A 27453-nucleotide genomic window follows, 5' to 3' on the forward strand; every position below is an offset into this window, starting at 1 on the left:
GAATCTGTACACCAGTTGATTGACAGTTGAGAGGCGGGACCAAAGAGCCAAAGCTCAACCCTCGCAAGCACAAATTGGTGAGTACACACACGCTCCAGTAGATTGACTGTTGAGAGGCGAGACCAAAGAGCTAGAGCTCAACCCCTGCAAGCGCAACTAAGTACAACTAGACGAATACAACTATGTGAGCACACACACACACTCTATCAAACCAACATGTGCAGCTGAGTATGCAAATTCATTAAATGATTAATCCCCTCAATTGGCAGGTGACTGTAGGCTTACACAACATCACAGACAATCCTATTTGGTCACCAAACGTGTCAGAGCTTCATAATACCGCGACAGCTGCAAGGGTTTTGTCATACAAATAAAGGTCCATTAGGCAGCTGTTTAAAGTAGATAGATATCTAAAGGCCTCGATTGATAGGTGTTTGTACACAGATGATAACATGTGATTGTTTAATACCCCGTTACAAAAGTGAGTATATAGATTACATAATCGCTATAAATATGTAGCTCTTTGTTACCTATGAACATGGCGTCATAGGTGAGGGGAAAACATAGGGGGAAATTATTATATCTCTGACCCCTCTGTGAAGGGGAACTTGGTATAGTATATAATGATTACTGATTATACTCTAGCAAACAAAATTAATACCAAGAACGATGGTATTATACATATAAACATTTATATGAATATAATGGCACAAATGCTGCTATATCGTAATATTATTTTATTAACTCAATCATATATCAAAATAAAAACATATCTATGAACAGTGAAATATGAAAATCAAACTTAAATCCTATTCACTTCTGACCAAAAAAAATCTTCAATAACCAGTCACTGTTTTCACCTTCAATACACCTTGATCACGGCAGCGGAAAACTTGCTCGTTGCGCTGTGTGAGCTTCTCTACACGTAAACAACATGGCTCTTAACGACAGGAAATAACAATGCACAGAGATGAAAAAGCAGACGAGGCAGGATGACGGCATTCAAAATACGTTCTACTGAGAGAGCAGCTGGAGAACTGTGTGTGTGTGTGTGTGTGTGTGTGTGTGTGTGTGTGTGTGTGTGTGTGTGTGAGTGTGTATGTGTGTTTGTGTGTTTGTGTGTGTGTACTCACCTATTTGTGCTTGCGGGGGTTGAGCTTTGACCTCTCAACTGTCAATCAACTGATGTACAGATTCCTGAGCCTACTGGGCTCTATCATATCTACATTTAAAACTGTGTATGGAGTCAGCCTCCACCACATCACTGCCTAATGCATTCCATCCGTTAACTACTCTGTGTGTGTGTGTGTGTGTGTGTGTGTGAGAGAGAGAAAGAGAGAGAGACTTTGAGTTCTGTCGTTCGTTAAAGTGCCTGGGTTTGAGAGCCTGGGTTTAAGAGTCTGGGTTTAAGAGCCTGGGTCTAAGAGCCCTGGGTTTAAGAGCGTGGGTTTAAGAGTGCCAGGGCCATCAAACCAGCTCTCACTCGGAACATAACCACTAAAGTCAATTACGACAGATACCACAACACCCATTAAAATATTTTGGTTAGGTCCTAAAAACTGCCGCCACATAAGCGGGTCCTATTATCTAAGACCTTGTGTGTGTGTGTGTGTGTGTGTGTGAGTGTGTGCGTGCGTGTGTGTGTGTGTGTGTTTACCTATCAGAGACTACGGGAGAGTAAGACCAATGTCCCCCTGCCCCGCCTACTAGCCATTCGTACCAGGCTCGCTTTTTACCCCTTTCAACATTAACGAATTCATCATATTTCTTGTCAATGGAATTAGCTTCAACAAACCACTTCCTCCAGTGCATTCCACTTGCCGACTACTCGTACAGGGAAGGAGAAGTTCCTTATATCTTCTAGACTCAACTGCATGTCCTGCCTTAAGCAATGTCCACTAGTCTTACCTCTTAGTAATTAAAAATCGACTTGATTTGTCCACTTTGTCTATTTCCCTCATAATGTGTGAGAGAGACAGACAGACACAGTGATATCGTGTCGGTGTAGTGCGAGGCCTGCCAGAGTTTATCAATAAGGAACCTTGACTCGTCAAACTCAACCGGAAGCTTCAGCCAACTTCAGGTATAAAAATAATCTACTGTTCCAATTCCCCTTCCGCCTGAGCGAGGCCCAACTCCCTGTCACCTCTCCACACGGCTTCCACTTTATTCCTCAACCGTCGGATTTCTGGGTCACTCAGTTTACAGTCCTGGTTTCATTGCAAGTGCAGATTGCATGTTTCCTTGTGTATCATATTCACTTTTTGAAATGTAATATATATAAATATATATATATATATATATATATATATATATATATATATATATATATATATATATATATATATATATATATATATATATATATATATATATATATATGGCATGGGTCAAGTGTGACCCCTGGCATGGGTCAAATGTGACCCCTAGCATGGGTCAAGTGTGACCCCTGGCACGGGTCAAGTGTGACCCCTGACATGGGTCAAGTGTGTGTGTTGTAACAGAGTATAATGCCCCATCTGGAGTGCATGCAGCGAAGCTGGCACACTCCAAAACACTCTCACACTCTCATGTGTCTTCCAGTTCAAATCTGGCCAAGGCCCTCAAGCAGCAACCTCAGTATCAACTGGCCAGACCAGACACCTTCTGCCACTGACTGTGATTGGGTAATTACTGGATAAGCAACGGTGATGTAGGTTCCTGTTATGAATGTAGATTAGATGTAAAAATGAGTGATAGATTGGAGGAATGCTTTCAGGTTAAAGTTTTAGTTCGAAGCATTTTTGTCTATTGTATTCAAATCATTTTATAACCCCATGCAAATGTGATAATAGTAAGCATTGGTTATACTATGCATCTAAATATTGTAATAATGTTTATATCTTCAAATATTCATTTAGGTGTTCTGTACACCATGCATACCAATTGACCCTATTCATGCATCTCCTCACTGACCCCATTCAAATATGCCCATTAACCCCATTCATATATCTGTCCATTGACCCCATTCATGCACATGTTCATTAACTCAACTCGTGCACCTGAACATTAAATGCAAGTCAACCATTTGTACATTGTTCACGGAACCAGCTGTAAACTGACCTCAGCTCAACCATTAGTGTGTTGATCTTTATTGAGCAATCCACTCCCTGACCTTTCATTGTGTGTGTGTGTGTGATAGTGAGTGTGTGTGTGTGTGTGTGTGTGTGTGTGTGTGTGTGTGTGTGTGTGTGTGTGTGTGTGTGTGTGTGTGTGTGTGGCTTCATTGTGCTTAGTACAGAATGCTCTACTAGAGGTCCTTTGATCAGGACTAATGAGTCAAACAAGCATCTAAAGTCATATTGAAACGTGTATTGTCCCATCTCGTTGGTGCGTATACATGTGAGCGGAAGCAATACAAGTTTATAACAACAACAACTTTGGATTATAAAGTTTCGAATCTTTTAATATATGTAAACAAAGCCGCCATGATTGAGGAAAAATGAAGAGGTTTCGTTAATGCTTTATAAATCCTATCCCCAGGTTTGCTTACTGTGTGTGTTAGCTTATAGCAGCCACGACTGTGATACCAGAGGTGAGTACAGTCGCCCGGACGGCTTGGCCGGCGGCCGGAAGGGTACCCACTCATCCGGAACCGGCTGGCGGCTCCGTTATCTAAGCAGTGATGGAGGTGTTCTGGGCGGTGAGCAGCTGTCTTGGTGTGCTCTGCTCAGATAAGATTTCCACGGTGTGAAGACGTCTCCTTATAGGCATTTATGGCTTGGTTGACTTACCAGTAAAAATTATCTTAAGAGCCGCCTCCAATTTCTATCTGTGAGTCCATTATATGCTTCTATAACCCATTATGTGCTCAAATTAACCCAAAATATGGGTTAATATGGGTTAATTAACACATAATATGGGTTAATTAACCCATAATATGGGTTAATTATAACCCATATAACCCATTATATGCTCAAATTACAGCACAGAAAGTTTTTTTTCTTATTTTTATAGCTTTGGATGCCTAAAAAGGCATCCAAAAAAAGGGAGAAGAAACGAATGAACAAAGCAAAATAGACCTGAGTTAATTTTCACTTCTTTACATTGTAATAAATGTCACCCGATTTTATAATTTTTATTTATCATTTATTATGCATCCTATATCCATTCTGTGGGCGACAGTGGACCTCCAGACCCATTTCTTGGGCGGTAGTGGACCCCCATAACCATCCCGTGGGCTGTAGTGATGGCATATAATGGGTTAAATGCCCATGATGGGTTATAGGAGCACATAATGGGTTATAGGAGCACATAATGGGTTATAGGAGCACATAATGGGTTATAGGAGCACATAATGGGTTATAGGAGCACATAATGGGTTATAGGAGCACATAATGGGTTATAGGAGCACATAATGGGTTATAGGAGCACATAATGGGTTATAGGAGCACATAATGGGTTATAGGAGCACATAATGGGTTATAGGAGCACATAATGGGTTATAGGAGCATATAATGGACTCACGGATAGAAATTGGAGACGGCTCTTAAGACAATATAAATTATACAAATTCTAGTTTTTGCCTGAATTGTTTGCTGTCCTTCGCGTCCGACACACAGATCGCCTGCATCACGCTCTGCCTTTCCCCTGTTATCACCTACAACAGATTACTTAATAAAAAAAAATTAAATAAATGGAGAGATTGTTTAGGTGCGGAAGCTGGAAATGTCAGCGGTGATTTACCGGTAGGAACATGTCTCTAAAGTCTAAACCCCCCGTGGCAGACCTATACACCTGGCTGTCTCTGGCAGGCCTATACACCTGACTGTCTCTGGCAGGCCTATACACCTGGCTGTCTCTGGCAGACCTATACACCTGGCTGTCTCTGGCAGACCTATACACCTGGCTGTCTCTGGCAGGCCTATACACCTGGCTGTCTCTGACAGGCCTATACACCTGGCTGTCTCTGGCAGGCCTATACACCTGGCTGTCTCTGGCAGGCCTATACACCTGGCTGTCTCTGGCAGGCCTATACACCTGGCTGTCTCTGGCAGGCCTATACACCTGGCTGTCTCTGGCAGGCCTATACACCTGGCTGTCTCTGGCAGGCCTATACACCTGGCTGTCTCTGGCAGGCCTATACACCTGGCTGTCTCTGGCAGGCCTATACACCTGGCTGTCTCTGGCAGGCCTATACACCTGGCTCTCTCTGGCAGGCCTACACCTGTCTATGACCGGCCTACCCCACAAAAATATAACAAAAATATAAATGCCTATCAACGTTGGCTTTATACAATATCTGTGTAATTTGACATTCCTACTTTGTTATATTTTACAAGTTCCTTAAACTCCAGAAGTGCAAAATGTCTCCGTCAAGCGTCTAAATATTTTGTCCCTATGACTGATCAGTCTGGATTATATGACTGAGTCTTGATTTAGATGCTCCACGGTCAAGTGAAGACATAAATGGAAAAAAAAATAATAACTCTGTCCTGATATATTTTTGTATTTAGTAAGGAACAACAGATACGTCGATTTTCATTGAGAGCAAACCATATTATAAGAGTGAGTTGTAAACCTGATCACAATCAAGGTAAACCAGTCATGTGTGTGTGTGTGTGTGTGTGTGTGTGTGTGTGTGTGTGTGTGTGTGTGTGTGTGTGTGTGTGTATCCCTTTCGTCTAGACTTGTCTCAAGGATTAATGCATCTCCAGCTTCCTGCTTCAGACATTTGCAATTCATGAAAGTGTGTGACACTGGGCTTACAGTCACACACACACACACGCACATCACAGAACCACCCAGACAAGCATAGGGCCCGCGAGCAGATATCGAGGTCACGCCTTGTTATCGAACTCAAGTGAAGGCATCTCGGTGAAGAGTACTAGAAGAAATGCTGAGTTCAGAAGACACTTATCTTATGGTGCTTCTGTGATGGTCCGGTTTTTACAGCGTATCAGCCCACGTTTCCCCCGTCTCCAGGTGATGTTTCTTTATCTCCAAGTGATGTTTCTTTATCTCCAGGTGATGTTTCTTTATCTCCAGGTGATGTTTCTTTATCTCCAGGTGATGTTTCTTTATCTCCAGGTGATGTTTCTTTATCTCCAGGTGATGTTTCTTTATCTCCAGGTGATGTTTCTTTATCTCCAGGTGATGTTTCTTTATCTCCAGGTGATGTTTCTTTATCTCCAGGTGATGTTTCTTTATCTCCAGGTGATGTTTCTTTATCTCCAGGTGATGTTTCTTTATCTCCAGGTGATGTTTCTTTATCTCCAGGTGATGTTTTCCATCCCCAGGTGATGTTTCTCCATCTCCAGGGGATGTTTCCCCATCTCCAGCCCCTCCTGTCAGTATCACCAGTACACATGTTTCGTAATTCTCTCTAACAACCTCGTTACAGCCTGTCATCCTCCATCTACTAATTTTTAATACACGGGAGACAAGTCTCTTGATCAGGTCAAATGTGCACAGTCATAACATTCTTTAAAAGGCAATCTAGATGGTAATTACACAGGTCATCTGTGAAAGCAATTGCTCGGATTGAAATATTGATTGCATCAAGTGCAATGTCAAGCAAGCTCGGGGCCTTGGTCAGCCAATTGGGTGATGTTCGGGCCTTGGTCAGCCAATTGGGTGATGTTTGTCTGGTTGGAGATTGGTTGCTGCAATCCGTTCTCTTATTAACTTGTTCGTCTCATTTCGTTCCTTAGAGTCCCCCCCCCCCCCCCCACTAACGTACGAATTACTATGTACTATGGAAAGTAGCGGCTCAGACATTTCCACCTTTTCTGTTCAACGTTAAGTTAGGTTAGGTGGGTGGCATGGGTTTGTACGTTTTTGGATAGGTTAATAGCACCTTGTATTTTGTACGTTGTGGAGGGAGGACGATATGATATGATGTCCAGGATTATATAAGCACCTTGTGTCTGCCTGATATCCCATGGCAAGTCTTGGCGGATATTTTGCTTCAGTGAGTTATTAAGTTTCAATGTTTCGAAACAATGCTAGCTAGAAGGATCCAGGATAGAATGCAGATCCAGGATAGATTGTAGGTCTAGGAGAGATTGTAAGTCCAGGATAGATTATAGATCCAGGATAGATTGTAGGTCCAGGAGAGATTGTAAGTCCAGGATAGATTATAGATTCAGGATAGATTGTAGGTCCAGGAGAGATTGTAAGTCCAGGATAGATTATAGATCCAGGATAGATTGTAGGTCCAGGAGAGATTGTAAGTCCAGGATAGATTATAGATTCAGGATAGATTGTAGGTCCAGTGACTTGTCAGAGGGCGTTGTAATCTATGCTGATGCTCAACACATATGTCAGAGGCTATTAAAATCTTGCTCAAACCATTAACTCGAAGTTTCGAGCAGATTTTCAGATCTTTATCAGTAGTTCTCCGCAAGTGTCTATTGAGGCCTGGTCGACGACCGGGCCGCGGGGACGCTAAGCCCCGGAAGCACCACAAGGTAACCTCAAGGTAAGGTAGGTGGCGTAGTTTTAACACATGTTTCAGTTTGGTTCCTTGGCATTCACTTCCAAGACGTCACGTCCACACAGGGTATATGTTAAATAAAATATTTAACTTGACGATATTTAGCATGACCGTCTGGAAAGCACGAGACGCGATTTCTGGCCCTACTGATGACTCACACAATCTCTTCGACGATAATTGGATAAGTGATGAGGCAGGCGACAGCTAGATCAATCAGGTGTATTATTAGGCAGCTCTGAAGTTTAGTGGCATCATCTGGCATTCAGTGTGTGACAGGGAGGTGATGCTGTTTGCTGATTTATCTGGGATTATTCCTATGATGTTTACAGGTTCTTGGAGGCTGTCAGCGTTGGTTAATTCCCCGCCACTCACGTCTGTGAATAACTGATGTGAGATGAGTGTTGTGGCTGAGCTCAGCATTGAGAGAGACGTTGGAGTTTGGTAATATAAAAGGGAAAGTAAAAGGGCAAGTTAATTAAAAACAATTCTAAATTTAGGCCTCATACAGCTGTATACTACAGTATAATCTTTACTCCTAACTAGACGAAGCTCGTTAATTTATAGTCACTTCGTTAATCTAAGATCAAAGAAGCCATAATTACTAATCATTTCAAAGTCAGATTCATCAAACAGATGAATCTGTAGAAATAGTGTTCCCGTATTTCAGAAAACGATGAATCGGTCATGAATAACCCAGTTTAGAGAAATGATTCTTAGTGTTTCAGTATCCTTACCATCAAGTTCATTTTCCTTATCTTCAAGTTCCCAATGAGAATGCTAATGCAAATTACAAAAAAGCAAATATATATATATATATATATATATATATATATATATATATATATATATATATATATAATATATATATATATATAATATATATATATATATAATATATATATATATATATATATATATAATATATAATATATATATATATAATATATATATATATATATATATATATATATATATATATATATATATATATATATATATATAATATATCAGATGGTATTAATCCTCCTCCCTCTTTTGCTCCTCTGTTTAATCCTCCTCTTCCTGTCCGTCCTTCTCTTCCATTTCCTCTATGAGCACCTTTCTCCTTTACGTTCTCCTCTTCATCTTCCTCCTGTCCGTTCCACCACTCCTCCTGTTGCTGTCACTTGTGGTGGTGGCCGCTGAAGGGGAGGAACTGACTGCGGCGTGAGAGTCAACAGAGGATTGGTCGTCAAGGGCCCTCGTCACCCACTTCACCGCCTCCTCCAGGTCTCTTCCAAGGCCCCTCCTCAGGTCCTTCAGCTCCTCTCCAAGTCACCTCGAGCTTGCCGAGTGTCTCCCTTGTCCTCCTCCTCCTTCTCCTTCTCCTTCCTCGTCGTCTTGGCATCTTGGTAGGTCTCGCCAGCGACGTTCCTAGAGCCAAAGAGGTATATTGGAGACGAGGAACAAGAGACGAGGGACAAGAGACGAGAGACAAGAGGTGAGGACATTCTTCACCCTTAGCTCACTTGTTCACACACACACACACACACACACACACACACACACACACACACACACACACACACACACACACACACACACACACAACTCTTTCCTCAAACACAACCATTCTGCCACACACAACAACTTTTCCCCCCACAATATGCAGTGTTCCGTCACTTTGGATGCTATTGCATGTACCATAATATACGTAAGTTAGTGTTGAGGCTGTATTAGGGTGTATGAGTTATTGGAAACTGGGTTATACATGTTTGTATTCATATACATACATGTGTGTGGTTTCCACACACATGGCGTTATGTGAGGTTTCCTCCGAGGCTTAGGGTCCCCCTTCTTCCAGCCAGAGGTGGTACTCCCCTCCACTCTATGTGTATGTATATATAAAATACAGTAATATTTTCTCAGCGTGAGGGAGTGCAGAGTGACGTACAATATGTAATCCCTAGCATGAAGAGTCCTTACGCGAAGAGAGATGTGATTGAGTTATACGAGACAGGACTTGTAACATCTTTAATTAAATTAGATTGGTCCGGTAATTAAATTAGACTGGTTCATTAATAGACAAGTAGACTAGCGGAAGAGGCTGACAAGAAGTGTCAATAGAGTTAATACCTTGATATGTTTTAGAAATAGAGTAGACAGATACACCGATGAAATTAATTGGGTGTAAATTGGATATGTCTAGCATGGGGCCAGTAGCTAGGCCTACATGGTGTTCCTTCCTTCCAATGTTCACACTTCCCTTATATCCCCTTGTCTCCTATTTCTCGTTTTCTCTATCGTTTCTGTCAATTCATGCCTTCACTCCTCTCCCTCCATTCAATCCAGCACCCCTTCCCTATGCTCTACACTCCTCCTTCCTCCTTTCCTCCCACCACCACCTTTCCCTCGGGGTGTGGTGATCGCTCGAGTCCTCTCCCATTCTTCCTTTCCGTCAACAAACTTCCTCTACAAACAGCGGGAGAAAACAACAAACGCTTCGCCTTGTGTGGGGGAAGAGACCGGCGCTCTATAACCAACTTTTATACGTTTTGAAAGATTTCCTTTGTGTTCCCCCTGAGTGGAAGTTTATCAGCATGTATATATTTATGTGAGGACTGAACTCCAGCTCTCTGGTCCAGGCTCTTGGGCTCTGTCATATCTACTCTTGAGCTGGTAATAGAGTTGACCCTCGCTTCACTATTCCTTCGCCTATTCCACTTGATCACGACAATCAACTGTGTGTGGGAGTGAGAGCTTACTTATGTTCCAGTCATTTTTGTTTACAAGTGGCCATTTATCCCCCTCAGTATTTCCCTCAATCTTGGTGAATACTTGGTTTAACGAAGCCAGTTTATCCTCTTCCCAAGAGCCTTGGTGTTTGTTTCGTGAATTGCTTTGAGACGTCTTGTAAATAGAGTTCACTAATATGAACTCCCACATGCCATCTTATCCATGGTGTGTGTGTGTGTACTCACTTATTTGTGTTTGCTGGGTTGAGCTCTGGCTCTTTGGTCCCGCCTCGCAACTGTCAATCAACAGGTGTACAGGTTCCTGAGCCTATTAAGCTCAATCATATCTACACTTGAAACTATGTATGGAGTCAGCCTCCACCACATCACTGCCTAATGCATTCCATTTGTCAACCATTCTGACACTAATTTTTTTTTCTAATATCTCTGTGGTTCATTTGGGCACTCAATTTCCACCTGTGTCCCCTAGTGCGTGTGCCCCTTGTGTTAAATAGCCTGTCTTTATCTACCCGGTCAAATCCTCTGAGAATCTTGTACGTGGTGATCATGTCTGTGTGTAGTGATGAGTGATGAGAGAATTCACACACACACACACACACACACACACACACACACACACACACACACACACACACACACACACACACACACACACACACACACACACACACACACATACACACACACAGCACACTGTGTGTGTGTGTACTCACCTATTTGGGCTTGCGGGGGTTGAGCTTTGGCTCTTTGGTCCCAGTGTGTGTGTGTGTGTGTGTGTGTGTGTGTGTGTGTGTTTTAAGCCTAACTCCTAGTACGATCTGAATGGTTTCTCTCGGTATCATATTTCTATTGTTCTTTCTCCCTATAACTGACTGATGGCACTCAGTGTGTCACTCAAGTGAGTGTGCTGATTGTGAGTGTGCTGATTGTGAGTGTGCAGGTTATGAGTTTGGAGATCATTGTACTCACCTAATTGAGTACAACGATCTCCAAACGTGATGTTGGAGATGTTGCAAATAATGTTGAGGAGGATAAACGTGACTGAAGAAATCTGAAGGATAATTGCACCTTACACAGAATAAATATATAAAAATCCACGGCCTTTGTGGATTTGTTTATTTGATATATCACGCTATTGTGATTTCTGTGAGTATAGTGTAATGAGACATGGACGTAACTCCAATATATATATATATATATATATATATATATATATATATATATATATATATATATATATATATATATATATATATAAGTATATATATATAAGTATATATATATAAGTATATATATATATATATATATATATATATATATATATATATATATATATATATATATATATATATATAAGTATATATATATAAGTATATATATATATATATATATATATATATATATATATATATATATATATATATATATATATATATATATATATATATATATATAAACTTTAGTCTCAGACTTCCCCGAAATAACTCAAAATACATTATGTATTGTATTGTACTGCATTAATATTATTATTTTTATTATTATTATTTATTAGCATAGTTATTTAAATAATATAATTATTATTTTTATAATTTTGCATTGTTTATTTTGCACCTCATACGATTATTATTAATAGTTGCAGTATTATTAGAGTTTGTATTAATACTGGTGTTATCATTATGGCTGAAACAGGTGAGGGAGAGGGCGAGAAAGAGCAGAAGGATAAATGTTTGGTGTGAGAGGAAGAAGAGTAAGGTGAGAGGAATATGGGAATAAGAAGTAAGAAAAGATAGGGTGCAGAGTGAGGTAGAAGAGTCACGTGTTGAAAGCTGGAGAAGGGAGAGGAGGAAGAGAAGATTGGGGGTGGGTGGGGCATCATGTGTGTGTTGGGGAGATAGGTGGGATTGGGTGGGGTGGAGGGGAAGTGGGTGGGTGGTGGTGGGTGTGTGGTGGGGGAGGACCTCGGGTGCTGACAGCCAACACTGGACGGGGTCGTCAGTGACTTGTCAGCCTCCCTGTTGTCCGCTCTTTATGGCCAATAAACCCGACTCTGGCGCCGCATGTAAAACTGGGGCCTCATCTCTTCTTGCTCGTAAAGCTCATTCGATAAACATTTGGCTAAACGCTTTAGCATTCCGGCCTCACATGTGCACAGGTTCCTCCCTCTCTCCCTACCTCCCTCCCCCACCTTTCCCTTAGCAACCCTCTCCTACCCCCCACTCCTTCTCTCGACGACCCTTCCCTTCCCCTTCCTCTGGGGAGCTCCTCTTCCCCCCCTCTCTCCCTTCTCCCAGGTAGTAGCAAGTGGTACCTGTACCCCTCTCTCCCCCCAGCTGTTATCAGCTGTTGGTCACACCTGTAGAGGTACAAGACTGAGGCAGTGTCAATGGGTGGTACTATCCGCCCGCATCGTAGGGGGAAGTGACGGGTCTCTGAGGGCGTTTGCGGGTGTGGCCAGTAACTGGAAAGTGCCTGGAAAGTGCCTGGAAGTGAAAGAGACGATGCATAGAGTCTTATAACTGGAAACTACTTGGAAAAAATTAAGGACCTGGAGTCTAGTAACTGTTTAGAACCTTTGAAACCCATTTTTCACATCAGTGGCTGGTTAGTGTAACTCGGTTACAGTCTGGTTAAGGTCTTCATACATTCTGGTTATAGTTCCAACCGTGAGTGTAACATACACATGAAAGTTGGTCAACTCTTTCGTGTGGCGTGGAAATGAGACCTTCAGTCGTCGAAACATTCACAATGCCTCGCTTCGGAACCCGGGGCATCACTGCTACAGGCCAAGTGAAATAGAAAGGTACGAATTTTTGTCCCTTTAGAAAGGTACGAATCTTAGCCCCTTTAGAAACGTACTAATCTTCGTCCCTTTAGAAAAGTGCGAATCTTAGTCCCTTTAGAAAGGTACTAATCTTCGTCCCTTTAGAAAGGTACTAATCTTCGTCCCTTTAGAAAGGTACGAATCTACGCCCCTTTAGACAGACACGAATCTACGTTATATCTTTGGTCCTGATTCGTATAAAAATCCATCAAGAGCACAAATATGTTACAGTATGTCTATCAGCCACTCCACCCTCCCTACCAATCAATCAATCAATCAGGGATGACAAGGAGTCACTTACAATTATCGTGTTGACTCTGGATACATGTACTCGTTTGAGTGTAAGGATTACAGCAACCACTTCTGTCTGAAGCACCTACTCCACGACAACAAGTAGGACTCGAACCCTTGTCCCTATCTCCTTGCCACCTAATTAAGAGTCTGGCTTCACCCGGATGCTGCTTTTACGGTAGTCTGCAAGATACCTGGAGAGTACCTGGCTCGTATCTCGGGAGTTTTGACTGGCTTCTTAAATCTTCGGACGTCGCACCATTGAGGTCACTGATACTGGTATCTGGGCGGTGCATAAATGGGGATAGGGGAGTGCCTTCTCCATATACTGACACCGGTATGTGGGAGGGACATGGGCGATGCCTGGGAGCTCCCAGGCTTCCAAGAATCTCCCATGACTCTAAGGTCATTCTTCTCGTACCAAACAATAACAAACGAAGGGCGAGTTTATTTACGGATTTCCTCCAGAGCAAATGAGTATTTGTTGACAATATAATTTTCTAGCATAGTTTGGGCTAGATAACGTTAGATGAATTAGTTCTCTTGGCGTTTAGCAGCGGCGTCTAACAGCTTGGTTGATCAGACTGCCAAACAGGAGGCCTGGTCGGAGACCGTAGGGGTATAATAGGTGCTCAGAATCCCCCTCAAGGTAATGTATGTAGGCGAGGCATTTAGAAAGATGAGCTTCGGGCACAACAATTCAATGAAATACTTTTCGAGAAAAGCTTCAAACGCAAATTAGTAAGTGGTTCAAGGAGGTTAAAGATGGCTGGTATTCTGAAGTACTTTTGGTCATGGTTTGAGACATCTTGTATCTTGCAAGAGGGATCTAAGACCAGAGAAAACATATATGTGCCCCTTTAAGTCATCGATTCTCTTGTACACAAACCCAATCCAACCCAACCTTATCAAACCAAACCTGACCTATTCTGACCAAACCTGAGCAATTCTGACCTAACTTGACCTATTCTGACCAAACCTGACCTATTCTGACCAAACCTGACCTATTCTGACCAAACCTGACCAATTCTGACCAAACTTGACCTATTCTGACTAAACCTGACCTACTCTAACCAAATCTGGCATATTCCGACCAAACCTGAGCAATTCTGACCTAACCTGACCAATTCTGACCTATACTGACCTAGCCTGACCTAACCTGACCTAACCTGACCTAACCTGACCTATTCTGACCTAATTAAAATAAGAGATAAAATGTCGTGATTTACATAGTGTGCACGAGATGCTTGACATAAAGTGACGTGGTGATGTTCATACCAGTATGAATACAGGTATTCATATTCAGTATTCAGACCCTACAGATCCAGACCCCAGCAGGTATTCTGACCTGCAGACAGGTCTCATTCCTTCTGGCCAGACCTTGTGAGTTGAGTCAATGTAAAGGCTGGTCGACCACGGCTTGTGACGCAACGTTTGCATCGTGCAAGCGCTTGCAAGGCATGCAGGAGGAGCGATGCTGCAACATGATTTGAGAACCATATGCAAATTTCGCCTTGTGAACGGGGGGGGGCGATGAACTTTTTGAAGCGAATCAGTGATGATCTTGGAAACGTTGGCGCGTGAGTCGGTGATTCTCTGGTTTGAAGAAACATGTTTGGCTTCGTGTCCCCCTCACTGTGATGCCTCACATAGGATCGGTATAGGACCGATCATATATAGAATCGGTAAGGGGGTATAAGTGCAATGTTTCTGAGCACAGGCTGCAGTCACAGCTCAACACTTTCATAAACAAACGCAAAAAAAAAAATAATAATAATCCAGCAGCCATGGCGGTTAAAGTTGCCTGGCATTCTAAAGTACTTTTGCAACATGTAATAGTATATATATATATATATACTATACGATATTCTGGGCAGGCGACGCGGATGATAACAAGGATATATTTATTGGTCAGAAGAGCGTCTGACTTGAACAAATTGGTCTCCATGTTCACCCTTATCTTCACTTCCATCACCCTTTCTCCCCCTCCCTCTCTCACCTCCATCACCCTTTCTCCCCCTCCCTCTCTCACCTCCATCACCCTTTCTCCCCCTCCCTCTCTCACCTCCATCACTCTTTCTCCCCCTCCCTCTCTCACCTCCATCACCCTTTCTCCCCCTCCCTCTCTCACCTCCATCACCCTTTCTCCCCCTCCCTCTCTCACCTCCATCACCCTATCTCCCCACATTCACCTCCGTTACCTTACACCTCTCACCTGCATCCCTCTATCCACCCTACAACCTCATCCCTATCACCCTATCCTCCATCCTTCACCACACTGCCAACCCTCCCCCTTCTATACCACACCCCTTCCCCCTCTACCACATCAACGTGCAAGAGACTAGCATCATTTCCTCTAGCAATTAACCTCTATTTTTGCTATCAGTTTCAAGTACCCATCGGATGAGCCAGGCACGTCTCCCTGAGCTCTGCAGGACGGATTTATGGCAACGATTGTATCACATTACTTGTAGGAGTTTAAGCTCGGCCACTTTACTTGTAGATGGTGTAGAGATTGACAGACAAGTGCCCAAACCCGTCCTCTCAACTAATAGGTCGCCTTTCGTACGTTAAGGTAACGAGGGTTACAGATGCAACCTATGATTATAAAGGGCTCAGTAATATCGAGGCTTTCGATGCATAGGAAGGGTTGGTTGGGTTCGTATGCTTCTGATCAGTTTAGAAGGATGGATTTTGTACGTTGAGGCAAATTAAGAGAACTGACTGAGAATAGAGGCAGAGGGAGCCGCAAAGACACTTAAAGATGTTACATGACACAAAGACTTCGATTGCTTGATTGATTTGATAAAGATTAAGCCACCCAAAAAGGTGGCACGGGCATGAATAACCCGTAACACACACACACACTACACAAAGACACATTCACTCCAAACATGAATACCACTTTACGGGCTCACCATAGCCCGTGCTACATGGACATTTCGTTCTGAGGAGCTAAATCTAAAACAACATAACAACAATATGCCACCTTCGGGGCTACTCATGCCCGTGCCACCTCTCGTGGCTGCTTAATCTTCATCAATCAATCAATCAGTCACGGGAGAGACATCTCCCGTCACGGAGGGTGCAGTCGCACCTCCACAGATCTCCAGTATCAGCTCTTGATACTGGTAATGGCTCAAAAGGGCCACCACTTTCGGGCTATTCATGCCCGTGCCACCTTTTGGATGGCTTAATCTTCATCTTCTTCAGTACAGGGGCGTGAGGGATGGCAGACGATGACAACCAAGATGGTGATCCATTGCACGCTGCGATGCTATTCGCCTTGAAGACAGTGACGGTGATAGGGAATGGATAGTTAAGGAAATTAAAGGCTGGCTGTTAGGAAGGAGACATTGCATTAAAGTCCTATTTTGTAGCACAGAGTTTAATCCCCTACGGGCTCACCATAGCCCGTGCTACTAGGAACTTCGTTCCAGGTAGCGAATCTTTAACAACAACAACAGACCATCACACACACAGATCACACTAACGTGATGCATCAAAGGCAGTGTCTGGGATGCTCCTGGACGCAGGTTCGTATCCTCGTCACGGCCCTTGTGGATTTGTTAACAACAAAAGAGCTTAAGCCAGCTGTTGCTGCTCTCTTCAGCTCTCAGGAAACTCTTATGACACATGTTTCCCATCAGAAATATAGATGAAGTTACCACTAATTATGTAGTATTATATAAAACCATTACTACTTATAACCCATTTAACTTCTGCGTTTTTTGGCGCTGAAGTAATATAAAGAGATAATGAATTGACATGCACCAAGCTGGGTTATCTTGAGATGATGATTTCGGGGCTTTAGTGTCCCCCGCGGCCCGGTCCTCGACCAGGCCTCCACCCCCCAGGAAGCAGCCCGTGACAGCTGACTAACACCCAGGTACCCATTTTACTGCTAGGTAACAGGGGCATAGGGGTGCAAGAAACTCTACCCATTGTTTCTCGCTCTGGGTAGTCAGGCTATAAACACAATGAGAGAATCCCAGGCGGCAGCGATTGAGGAAAACAAAAGAGCAACGCAGCCTGGCATCACGGCAACACATGATCCTATAAAATGTTCCACGGACTTATCGCAACCCATAAAACACTGAGATAATCCCAAGTAAGTGCCGCACTCTGATAAAGAGGAAAAGACGGGGGGGGGGGGCAGACATACGATGCGAGGGCGGGAGGGAAGGTTAGAAAAGAGGGATAAGTGGCCGATAAGTGGTAATAAAGAGGAAATGAGCACGATAGAGCAGAGTAAAAGGGAACCTCTACACAGTCTGGCCGGCAAAGATATATAGTCTTACACTCGCATTTCCGACACTCATCGGGAATTTAGATCGCAATAACATTCATGGAAGCCTATTCAACTTGACTGCAGGAAACAGTTACTCCTTATGGATTGGTTATTAGTTTCCTCTTCATTCCTTCTTTATTTTCCCCCTGCTCATTCTAATTTTGTTTAATATCACTATATTATTATTTTTTATTAAATAATAATATAAAGATTTGTAACTGGGCGATAATGTTGTGAGAGCACTGAGTTCCAGTCTGATGTTGGGGGCCCAGAGCTTTGGTGGGGGCCCCAGAGCTTTGGTGGGGGCCCCAGAGTTTTGGTGGGGGCCCCAGAGCTTTGGTGGGGGCCCCAGAGCTTTGGTGGGGGCCCCAGAGTTTTGGTGGGGGCCCCAGAGCTTTGGTGGGGGCCCCAGAGCTTTGGTGGGGGCCCAGAGCTTCGGTGGGGGCCCAGAGCTTTGGTGGGGGCCCAGAATGTCTTCTCAGCGTGACATTCTTAATTACCGGAACACCCTCACAACGATAGCAGCCTAGGGAGAAGAAAATATATCAGAGGAAGGGGGGGGGGATAGACGGTATTGTGCTGGAGTGGTGATGCCCTTTGGGGCATTGTGGGACGAGGGGGAGTGCCGATGTCCCATGGGATAGTTGGAGAGGGCCCAAGAGGGTGTTGATGTCCTCAGGGACATGGTGAGAGGAAGGATGGTGTACTAAAAGTGAGCTGAACTTTACAGAGCCAGGACGGGAGACATCTCCCGTCACGCAGGGTGCAGTCGCACCTCCACAGATCTGCAGTATCAGCTCTTGATACTGGTAATGGCTCAAAAGGGCCACCACTTGCGGGCTATTCATGCCCGTGCCACCTTTCGGGTGGCTTAATCAATCAATCAATACAGAGCCACAGAGCAGGTAGGCTGGGTGCTCCTGAAACAGACTTTTGTTCGAGGAGTCCTAGCCTCACCCACTTCCCTCCTTTTCAGTCTTGCACTGTATTTCAAAAGTCTGTGATAACTATTTGATCTCGATTTCGTAGCTAAAACTAGACAGCATAGCAAGTAGCAATCGGCATTCGAGGTCTACAATGTCAAAAAAATAGTTAATATCGACTTCCAGTTAAGAGATGACCAACGCAAATCTTGTGCAAGATTGCATAGTCCCCCTCGACGGGGTAATTGCATCATTGCTCTTCATCCCAGTTGAAAAATTGACTGTCACCTCTGTGTATATTCACTTTCCCTCTGCCTCCGAAGCTGATGAAGAGTGCTTTATCGAATTGCATACTTTGGCGACACGGATCAAGTAATATGTAATTTTTTTTTTTTATCTTTATTTAAAAAATACAATATAAATTACATATACAAAAGTGTTACAAGGCAATTATACATTACAATTCTTAGTGAACAAGTGTTTCAGTAGTACAGAAAAAGATAATTAAAAAACTGAAAAAATTGGCTTTGGAGATTTCATTTTTCATCTTCCTTCAATAGTGAAAGAACTTAAGAAACAGAGAAAGTTCGTGTTAAGATCAAACCTTTAGGGGTCATTTTTCAATCTTCTTTATACCTTTTTTTTCTCTATTCTTTCTTACTAATTTTCTATCAAGATAGATCTTTGTGCTGTCTCCCCCCCCACACCCACACCTTCCCGTCATCTCTACCCCCCTGTTACTCTCCCCCCCTCCACCACATCACCTCCCCTGCTCCACACCCGCCTTTCTACCACACCACCACCTCTGCTCCACACCCCCCACCACCACATCACCACCCCTGCTCCACACCCCCTCTTCCATCACACCACCATCACTACTCCTCACCCCCCCTCCACTACACCACCACCCCCTGCTCCACACCCCCAACCCCGTCCACCACACCACCACCCCTGCTCCACACCCCCCACCACCCCTGCTCCACCCCCCCCCCACCACACCACCACACCACCACCCCTGCTCCACACCCCCCCCCTTACCACACCACCACACCACCACCCCTGCTCCACACCCTTGCCCCTGGTCTCACAATCATCGCCGCAGGGGGTGGAGCGAAGTGTTCCTACTGTGGTGTAATGAGAGTGATAGAGTGGAGGGGAGGAGGGTGCAGGAGGGCCGGGCGGCAGCACTCTGCTGTGGTAAGATATACAGGCTCGACTCCTGCAGCCTGTCCACCCGGGTTGTTTATAGTCTTCCGGCCCTGATACGTGACGCAGCTGGCCTCCTCCTTCTCCTACTCCCATTCCTTTCCTACCCTTCCTATTCACATTTCCCCTCTTCCCGTTCCTTTCCTACCCCCCTATACAACTAGGTGAATACAACTAGGTGAATACAATTAGGTGAATACAACTAGGTGAATACAATTAGGTGAATACAACTAGGTGAATACAATTAGGTGAATACAACTAGGTGAATACAATTAGGTGAATACAACTAGGTGAATACAACTAGGTGAATACAACTAGGTGAATACAACTAGGTGAATACAATTAGGTGAATAAAACTAGGTGAATACAACTGGGTGAATACAATTAGGTGAATACAACTAGGTGAATACAATTAGGTGAATACAACTAGGTGAATACAATTAGGTGAATACAACTAGGTGAATACAACTAGGTGAATACACTGCTCACAACATCACACTCTCACGCTCCAGCTTGCAATAGAAGGAGATATTCAGGCTTCTCACGTTGCTCGGTTAAATCAGAATAATTAACAATGTTAATATGCCTGTATCACCCTAACCGAGACATTAACACATCCTGAGCTGAAGGGATTGTAGCCGCGGAAGTGAGGGAGGGAGGGAGGGAGGGAGGGAGGGTAGAAGGAAGGGGGGGGGGCATGGGAGAGAAGGTGAATAGTGAGTTAGAGGGAATAGTGAGGAGAGGGATAATATGAGGCGAATAGTAGCATGCAATGCACGTAGATCAAGCACGTTACTCACCATCGTTCAATCACGTCATTTACCACGGCTCAATCACTACGGCAATAGTCGTTACCAATATTTGGTAAGGAATATTGATACCTTATTAATTTATTCATTAATTTATTCATTGGTTCTCGTTCTTCTGAAGTCACTTCAACAAGAAAATAAAATCTAGGAATTATACAGTTTTTTTTCCTTGTGTCTTTTTTTTTATTTACCCCTTCCAAGATTCTCCTGTCCCTTCTCCTCCCCCTCTTCCACGCCCCAAGCAACCAACAGTCATCTACCACTATCTACCAAGCCATTCACTACTCTACCACCATTTGAGAACTATAACTTTTCACCCCCCTACCCCTTTCTTTGGCATCTACCATTCCTTTTAATTCTTCCACATATATATATTGATTTTAATTCTTTCAACCCCACTACTCAACGAACCCATTTCTCTTTCACCCATTCCCTCAGCGGCCACCCTTTTCATCTCAAACTTCCCTTTCCCACCCCCCAGCATCCCCCCTTTTCCCACCCGCAGTATTCCTCCCCCACCTCCAGAGAACCCCCATCAACCCCCCAAAGTTACCTACCCCCCCAAACCTGATCTACCTCCATCTCCACCCTCTGTAACCTAACCCCTTCCCCCCCCCCTCCATCCCCACCTCAGCTATCCCCAGAAACCCCCAAAACAATCCTCCCCCCTCCCGTTCCCCCCCCCCCTCCCCAGAACCACTGTATCATTACTTTCCATAATTTCACGCCGATTAAGTCAACAATCTCACCCAAGTGCGGTTTACATTATATAATTTTTCCCTTCATTATCTTGCTCACTCAGCGCAGTTTATATATATTTATATATATAAATCCTGTGAAGCATTTTGTACTTGCAATTGCAACATTTATGTCGATTTCTCTTTGTTTATGATTCAATTCTTTTTTTTTGTTGTTGTTTAAACCCCTGAAGGGTGTCGGTGTGTTTTTGTTCGCTCGAGTCTTTCGTCTAATTCAAGCCGGGTTTATTTGTTTGTTTGTTGTGAGCAACAAATAAACGTTGATTTGTTTATGTTTTATGTTCTTATAAAATATTGTTCGTGAGTTATAGTGTTCGACCTCATAGTTGAGTTCAAGGATGTGCGGTAGGTTCATAAGGTGGGCAACAGGTGGGACAGTGACTTCAGAAGGTGGGCAACAGGTGGGACAGTGACTTCAGAAGAAGGGCAACAGGTGGGACAGTGACTTCAGAAGGTGGGCAACAGGTGGGACAGTGACTTCAGAAGGTGGGCAACAGGTGGGACAGTGACTTCATAAGGTGGGCAACAGGTGGGACAGTGACTTCAGAAGGTGGGCAACAGGTGGGACAGTGACTTCAGAAGGTGGGCAACAGGTGGGACAGTGACTTCAGAAAATCAACAGGTGAAACTGTGACTTCAAAAGATAGATCAACAAGTGGGACAGTGACTTCAGAAAATCAACAGGTGGGACAGTGACTTTAGAAAATCAACAGGTGGGACAGTGACTTCAGAAGAACAACAGGTGGGACAGTGACTTCAGAAAATCAACAGGGTGGGACATCAGCTTCAAAGTGGCTCTGAATATCCTTCAGAAGGTTCAGTGGAAGAATGACCAAGAGGAAATAAGATAAAAATAAGACGTAGAAATCAGAGAAACACGACCAAGGGGAAAAAACATCCACGTAAAAATAAAGGTAAATGGGTATAAATTGGATAAATTTAGATTTAGCAAAGACCTGGGTAAATACTGGTTGGGAACCTAAGATTGAACAGAATCCTCTTCTAAGATGGTTCCTGAGGCATGACCATCTCATAACAAATCGGGGCTTTACTACATGTTACCCACATACACTGGCAGTGGCGTATGTGTGCTCATATGTATGTCTCATACAAGACCACATACCACCGCCTCACACAAACCCTCATACCTGGTTGATACCTGGTTGATGGGGTTCTGGGAGTTCTTCTACTCCCCAAGCCCGGCCCGAGGCCAGGCTTGACTTGTGAGAGTTTGGTTCACCAGGCTGTTGCTTGGAGCGGCCCGCAGGCCCACATACCCACCACAGCCCGATTAGTCCGGCACTCCTTGGAGAAAACAATCTAGTTTTCTCTTGAAGATGTCCACGGTTGTTCCAGCAATATTTCTGATGCTCGCTGGGAGGACGTTGAACAACCGCGGACCTCTGATGCGTCCTCATGCGACCGATCGTCCACGACAACCTCCACATGCGTCTAAAAAAAAAAGAAGCTCGGCTACACATAATTTGCTGCCAGCTCCTCCCCTTGTCGCTGTTATGACGCCCATGGAAACAAATGAAGATCGCATTACATGGCGGTTCCGCCTTGTATTCACCGAAATTAATTAGGTTGCGTGCGCAGAAGGGCATAGGCCGCCGACCCTATGAGCGCCTCCGTCCTCACCCTTACTACTCGGGGACATAAGGGTGACAGCACCGCCTCCAGCGGCACCCAGACGTATGCCTCGCTGTCTGCGAACTAAAGGAAATAAAACGTATCTGTCTCCCTTTACAAATGTCAGTGAGAAATCGGCCACGAGTTTGTCACGGTCGTATATTACTGTCAACGCTCAAAAGACGAACAAAGGGAGGTGGATTCTACCTCTCCCGTATCCAACCCCCCCCCCCCCCCTAGTTCCATGCTCCTCTCCCGTCCCCATCTCCTATCCCTTCCACCTTTCACATCCTATGCCTCCTCCCCTCTGTCCCACAGTCAACCACCTCACTCTTATGACCCCTTCGCCCCAAAGACAGTCACTTGACAGATTGTGTGCTATTTTTCACAGGAAAGGATCGTGGCGTTAAACAGTTGGCGTTCTGAATGAGAGAGAGAGAGAGAGAGAGAGAGAGAGAGAGAGAGAGAGAGAGAGAGAGAGAGAGAGAGAGAGAGAGAGAGAGAGAAGGTGGTGGTAGGTATAACATTTGTGGAAGAGAAAACACAGGCGGATGATCATAACTAGACTGCATGTCGTTGAACCTTGGACAATCATCCGGATAGGTGGACTAGAAGCCCGGTGACAACGTTGATATCATGGGAATGAAGTTTGATGAACCAATGACCATGAAGAACCACGTGTTGATTCTTTAGCAAGCAAGGAAGCCACCCACATGACGAATTGCGTGCTTTCTCGACAGGTACAGTGGTTGCAAAATCCTATGAGGAGCATAAGTTCAACCACATCTTTAAAAGGCATCACCCTCTTCGATGACTTCGATGATTTCGATCTTCTTGAGAGGTTATCTTGAGATGATTTCGGGGCTTAGCGTCCCCGCGGCCCGGTCGTCGACCATGCTTCCTCTATCATATACTACCATACTATCATGTAAAAGTCCAATGTTTCCCCCAAGTCCCCCACCTTGCCAAACTTCGTGGCCAACCAGAAGTCATCACCCATACCACAAGATGCTGAGTAATCAAGAGCGTTATGCTGAATGCGATCAAGAAAATCACAGCATTGACGAGCCTTGCTCCCTAGACACACACACACACACACACACACACACACACACACACACACACACACACACACACACACACACACACACACACACACACACACATGTGACCTGCACATTCAGCACTTAGATACGCGTGAAATGAAGCCATCTGGTCACATGAAGCCCCTGACAAGCAGTTGGCTCGCAGCTTCACCCACACACACATTCTTACTTAGGTTCTTAGCTGACGGTTCCATTAAGAATATCACCATCATTCATCATGAATCCTAGACTTGGCTAAGCTAATCCTAGCTGCAGAAAGAGAGAGAGAGAGAGAGAGAGAGAGAGAGAGAGAGAGAGAGAGAGAGAGAGAGAGAGAGAGAGAGAGAGAGAGAGAGAGAGAGACGTACTGGTATAGGAGAGGAGTAGATCTTTGTCCCCGTCCCAGTGGGAGGGGGGGTGGGGGGGGTGGCGTCCAGTCTCGTACACTACAGAAAATGGGAATCTCACAGCTGCTTTTATTGAATTCGACTTGGATGCTTCGATTCCTTTCCCTTTCACCTTCCCGTTTCCCCTCCCTAAACCCCTCTCTTTCCTTCCCTCAGCCTCACACTCTTTCATCAACCCTTCTCTCTTCCCTTCCCCCCCCCCCGTCCCACGCCTCTCCCAATCCTTAGGACTGCAATGAAGGAGTCGATTGAAGGGGAAGAGAAAGGGAAGGAGAAGCAGTCAGGTAAAGGCAGAGGAAAGTAAAAGGAATGGGCAGAAGATAGAAGAGGCGCTTTAGTGGAAAGAAATACAATAATAGATGGGAAATGCGAGAGATACAGAACACTGGTGACTGATTTATATTGGTAAATCTGGCCTGATAGCTGAGTGGACAGCGCTTGGGATTCGTAGTCCTGAGGGTCCGGGTTCGATCCCTGGTAGAGGCTGTAACAAATGGAAAAAGATTTTCTTTCGCCTTGATGCCCCTGTTTCCCAAGCTGTAAATAGGTAAAAAAGAGGCCTGGTAGAGGACCGGGCCGTGGGGACGCTAAGCCCCGAAATCATCTCGAGATAACCAAGATAACTGTATGAAATACACGAAGAGGAGAAAACACATACGAAAAAAAAGAGGAGAAAAAATTATATGTAACAGAGCGGAGAGAACAAATCCTAGAGAGCGAAGAAAGAATAGAAAGTTATTTTGTTTTGAGAATAAAAGAGGAATGATAAAATAATCTTGATTAAGTGTGGTGTTAGTGATCAAAACAAAACATAATAATTAACTGTGTCTGCGCAAGTAGATCTTCATCTCCTTGGTCTCGCCACACACTCACACACACACACACACACACACACACACACACACACACACACACACACACACCACACACACACACACCACACACACACACACACACAAACACAGACACAAAGGCTCAGGAACCTGTACACCAGTTGATTGACCATTGTGAGGCGGGAACAAAGAGCCAGAGCTCAACCCCCGCAAGCACAACTAGGTAAGTACAACGAACGAGGTATGTACACGCACACACACACACACACACACACACACACACACACACACACACCTCGTGTGTGGCCTCGTAGGGGCCTCGTAGCCTGGTGGATAGCGCGCAGGTCTCGTAATTCTGTGGCGCGGGTTCGATTCCCGCACGAGGCAGAAACAAATGGGCAAAGTTTCTTTCACCCTAAGTGCCCCTGTTACCTAGCAGTAAATAGGTACCTGGGAGTTAGTCAGCTGTCACGGGCTGCTTCCTGGTGTGTGTGTGTGTGTGGTGTGGGGAAAAAAAAAAGTAGTTAGTAAACAGTTGATTGACAGTTGAGAGGCGGGCCGAAAGAGCAAAGCTCAACCCCCGCAAAAACACAACTAGTAAACACACACACACACACACACACACACATATATATATATATATATATATATATATATATATATATATATATATATATATATATATATATATATATATATATATATTATTAAATATGACCGAAAAAGTAAGATTAATAATTCTAACACGAATTTTCTCAATCTTTCGTACATTACGCTTCACTGTTGGAGGTAAATCAAAAATCACTTCTCCAAAATTCATTTTTATTTCTAGTCTGACGCGACACGGGCGCGTTTCGTAAAACTTATTACATTTTCAAAGACTTCACAAATACACAATACTTTTTCGGTCATATTTAATAATATATGTCTACAGGAAAGACTGCTACCAAAATATACTAATATATATATATATATATATATATATATATATATATATATATATATATATATATATATATGACAATGTCAGACCACGGAGGAAAAATGAAACAGGAATTTCCTTAAGTACTTTCGTATATTAATACATCTTCAGAAGGAGTCTTCAGACTCCTTCTGAAGATGTATTAATATACGAAAGTACTTAAGGAAATTCCTGTTTCATTTTTCCTCCGTGGTCTGACATTGTCACATTTTTAATCACGTGTTTATTTTCGTGATATACACACATATGTATATATATATATATAATATACCAGAACCTTGGCTTCACTAAAAACAATAATCACCAGGTTACAGATCAAAAGTATCAACTCAAATCCCGTAAAAAATATTATTTTATTCCTTGGCCAGTGAGGTCTTGGTCGCTCGTAAAGACTGATCATTGCTCGCAATCTGTCTTCAAGTGTGACGCAAATCATGGGCAATAACATCGAGTTTTAGACGTAATTGAAATAAAAATGAGAGTAAAATGGGAAGAAAATGACCCCAGACACAAGAAAATGGATAGAAAAACGGTCTATGATAACCGGCTCATAATGCTGCGAGACGTGACCGGCTTCCTCGTGAGGAAACGGAGCAAATCTTTACTGTTCTGTTCGAATGTCTTGTATAAAGCGGCTGTGAGAACCCCGGGTCACATAAACCAGGAGAGTTAATGCAGAGTTTCCGTTTTTTGTTGCTCTTATCTGCAAACTTGTGAGCCAATATTAATTTATAATTTACAATTCATATCATTTGGATCCCATATCAGTCAACTCTTCAATCTCTCTTGGTTCATATATCCCAGCCTAGCAGCTGGTGTTAGGTTATATTGAGGCTAGCAGCTGGTCTCAGGTCATATTGAGCCTAGCAGCTGGTTTCAGGTCATATTGAGCCTAGCAGCTGGTCTCAGGTCATATTGAGCCTAGCAGCTGGTTTCAGGTCATATTGAGCCTAGCAGCTGGTTTCAGGTCATATTGAGCCTAGCAGCTGGTCTCAGGTCATATTGAGCCTAGCAGCTGGTCTCAGGTCATATTGAGCCTAGCAGCTGGTTTCAGGTCATATTGAGCCTAGCAGCTGGTCTCAGGTCATATTGAGCCTAGCAGCTGGTTTCAGGTCATATTGAGCCTAGCAGCTGGTCTCAGGTCATATTGAGCCTAGCAGCTGGTCTCAGGTCATATTGAGCATAGCAGCTGGTGTTAGATCA

At 43.8% G+C, this 27453-nt stretch overlaps 1 protein-coding gene across 1 annotated transcript; it reads right to left on the bottom strand.

Annotated features, from left to right (window-relative positions):
• Positions 1–5928: 5928 nt before the first annotated feature.
• Positions 5929–8967, bottom strand: LOC138360058 (centriole and centriolar satellite protein ofd1-like). Its single transcript, XM_069319992.1, has 2 exons — positions 8796–8967; positions 5929–6326 (listed from the first exon to the last, which is right to left on the bottom strand). The coding sequence occupies exons 1-2, from the start codon at positions 8965–8967 to the stop codon at positions 5929–5931; spliced, it is 570 nt and encodes a 189-aa protein (XP_069176093.1).
• Between the last annotated feature and the right edge of the window lie 18486 nt (positions 8968–27453).

Source organism: Procambarus clarkii, chromosome 94 (genome assembly GCF_040958095.1).
Source record: "Procambarus clarkii isolate CNS0578487 chromosome 94, FALCON_Pclarkii_2.0, whole genome shotgun sequence".
Taxonomy (NCBI): Eukaryota; Metazoa; Arthropoda; class Malacostraca; order Decapoda; family Cambaridae; genus Procambarus; species Procambarus clarkii.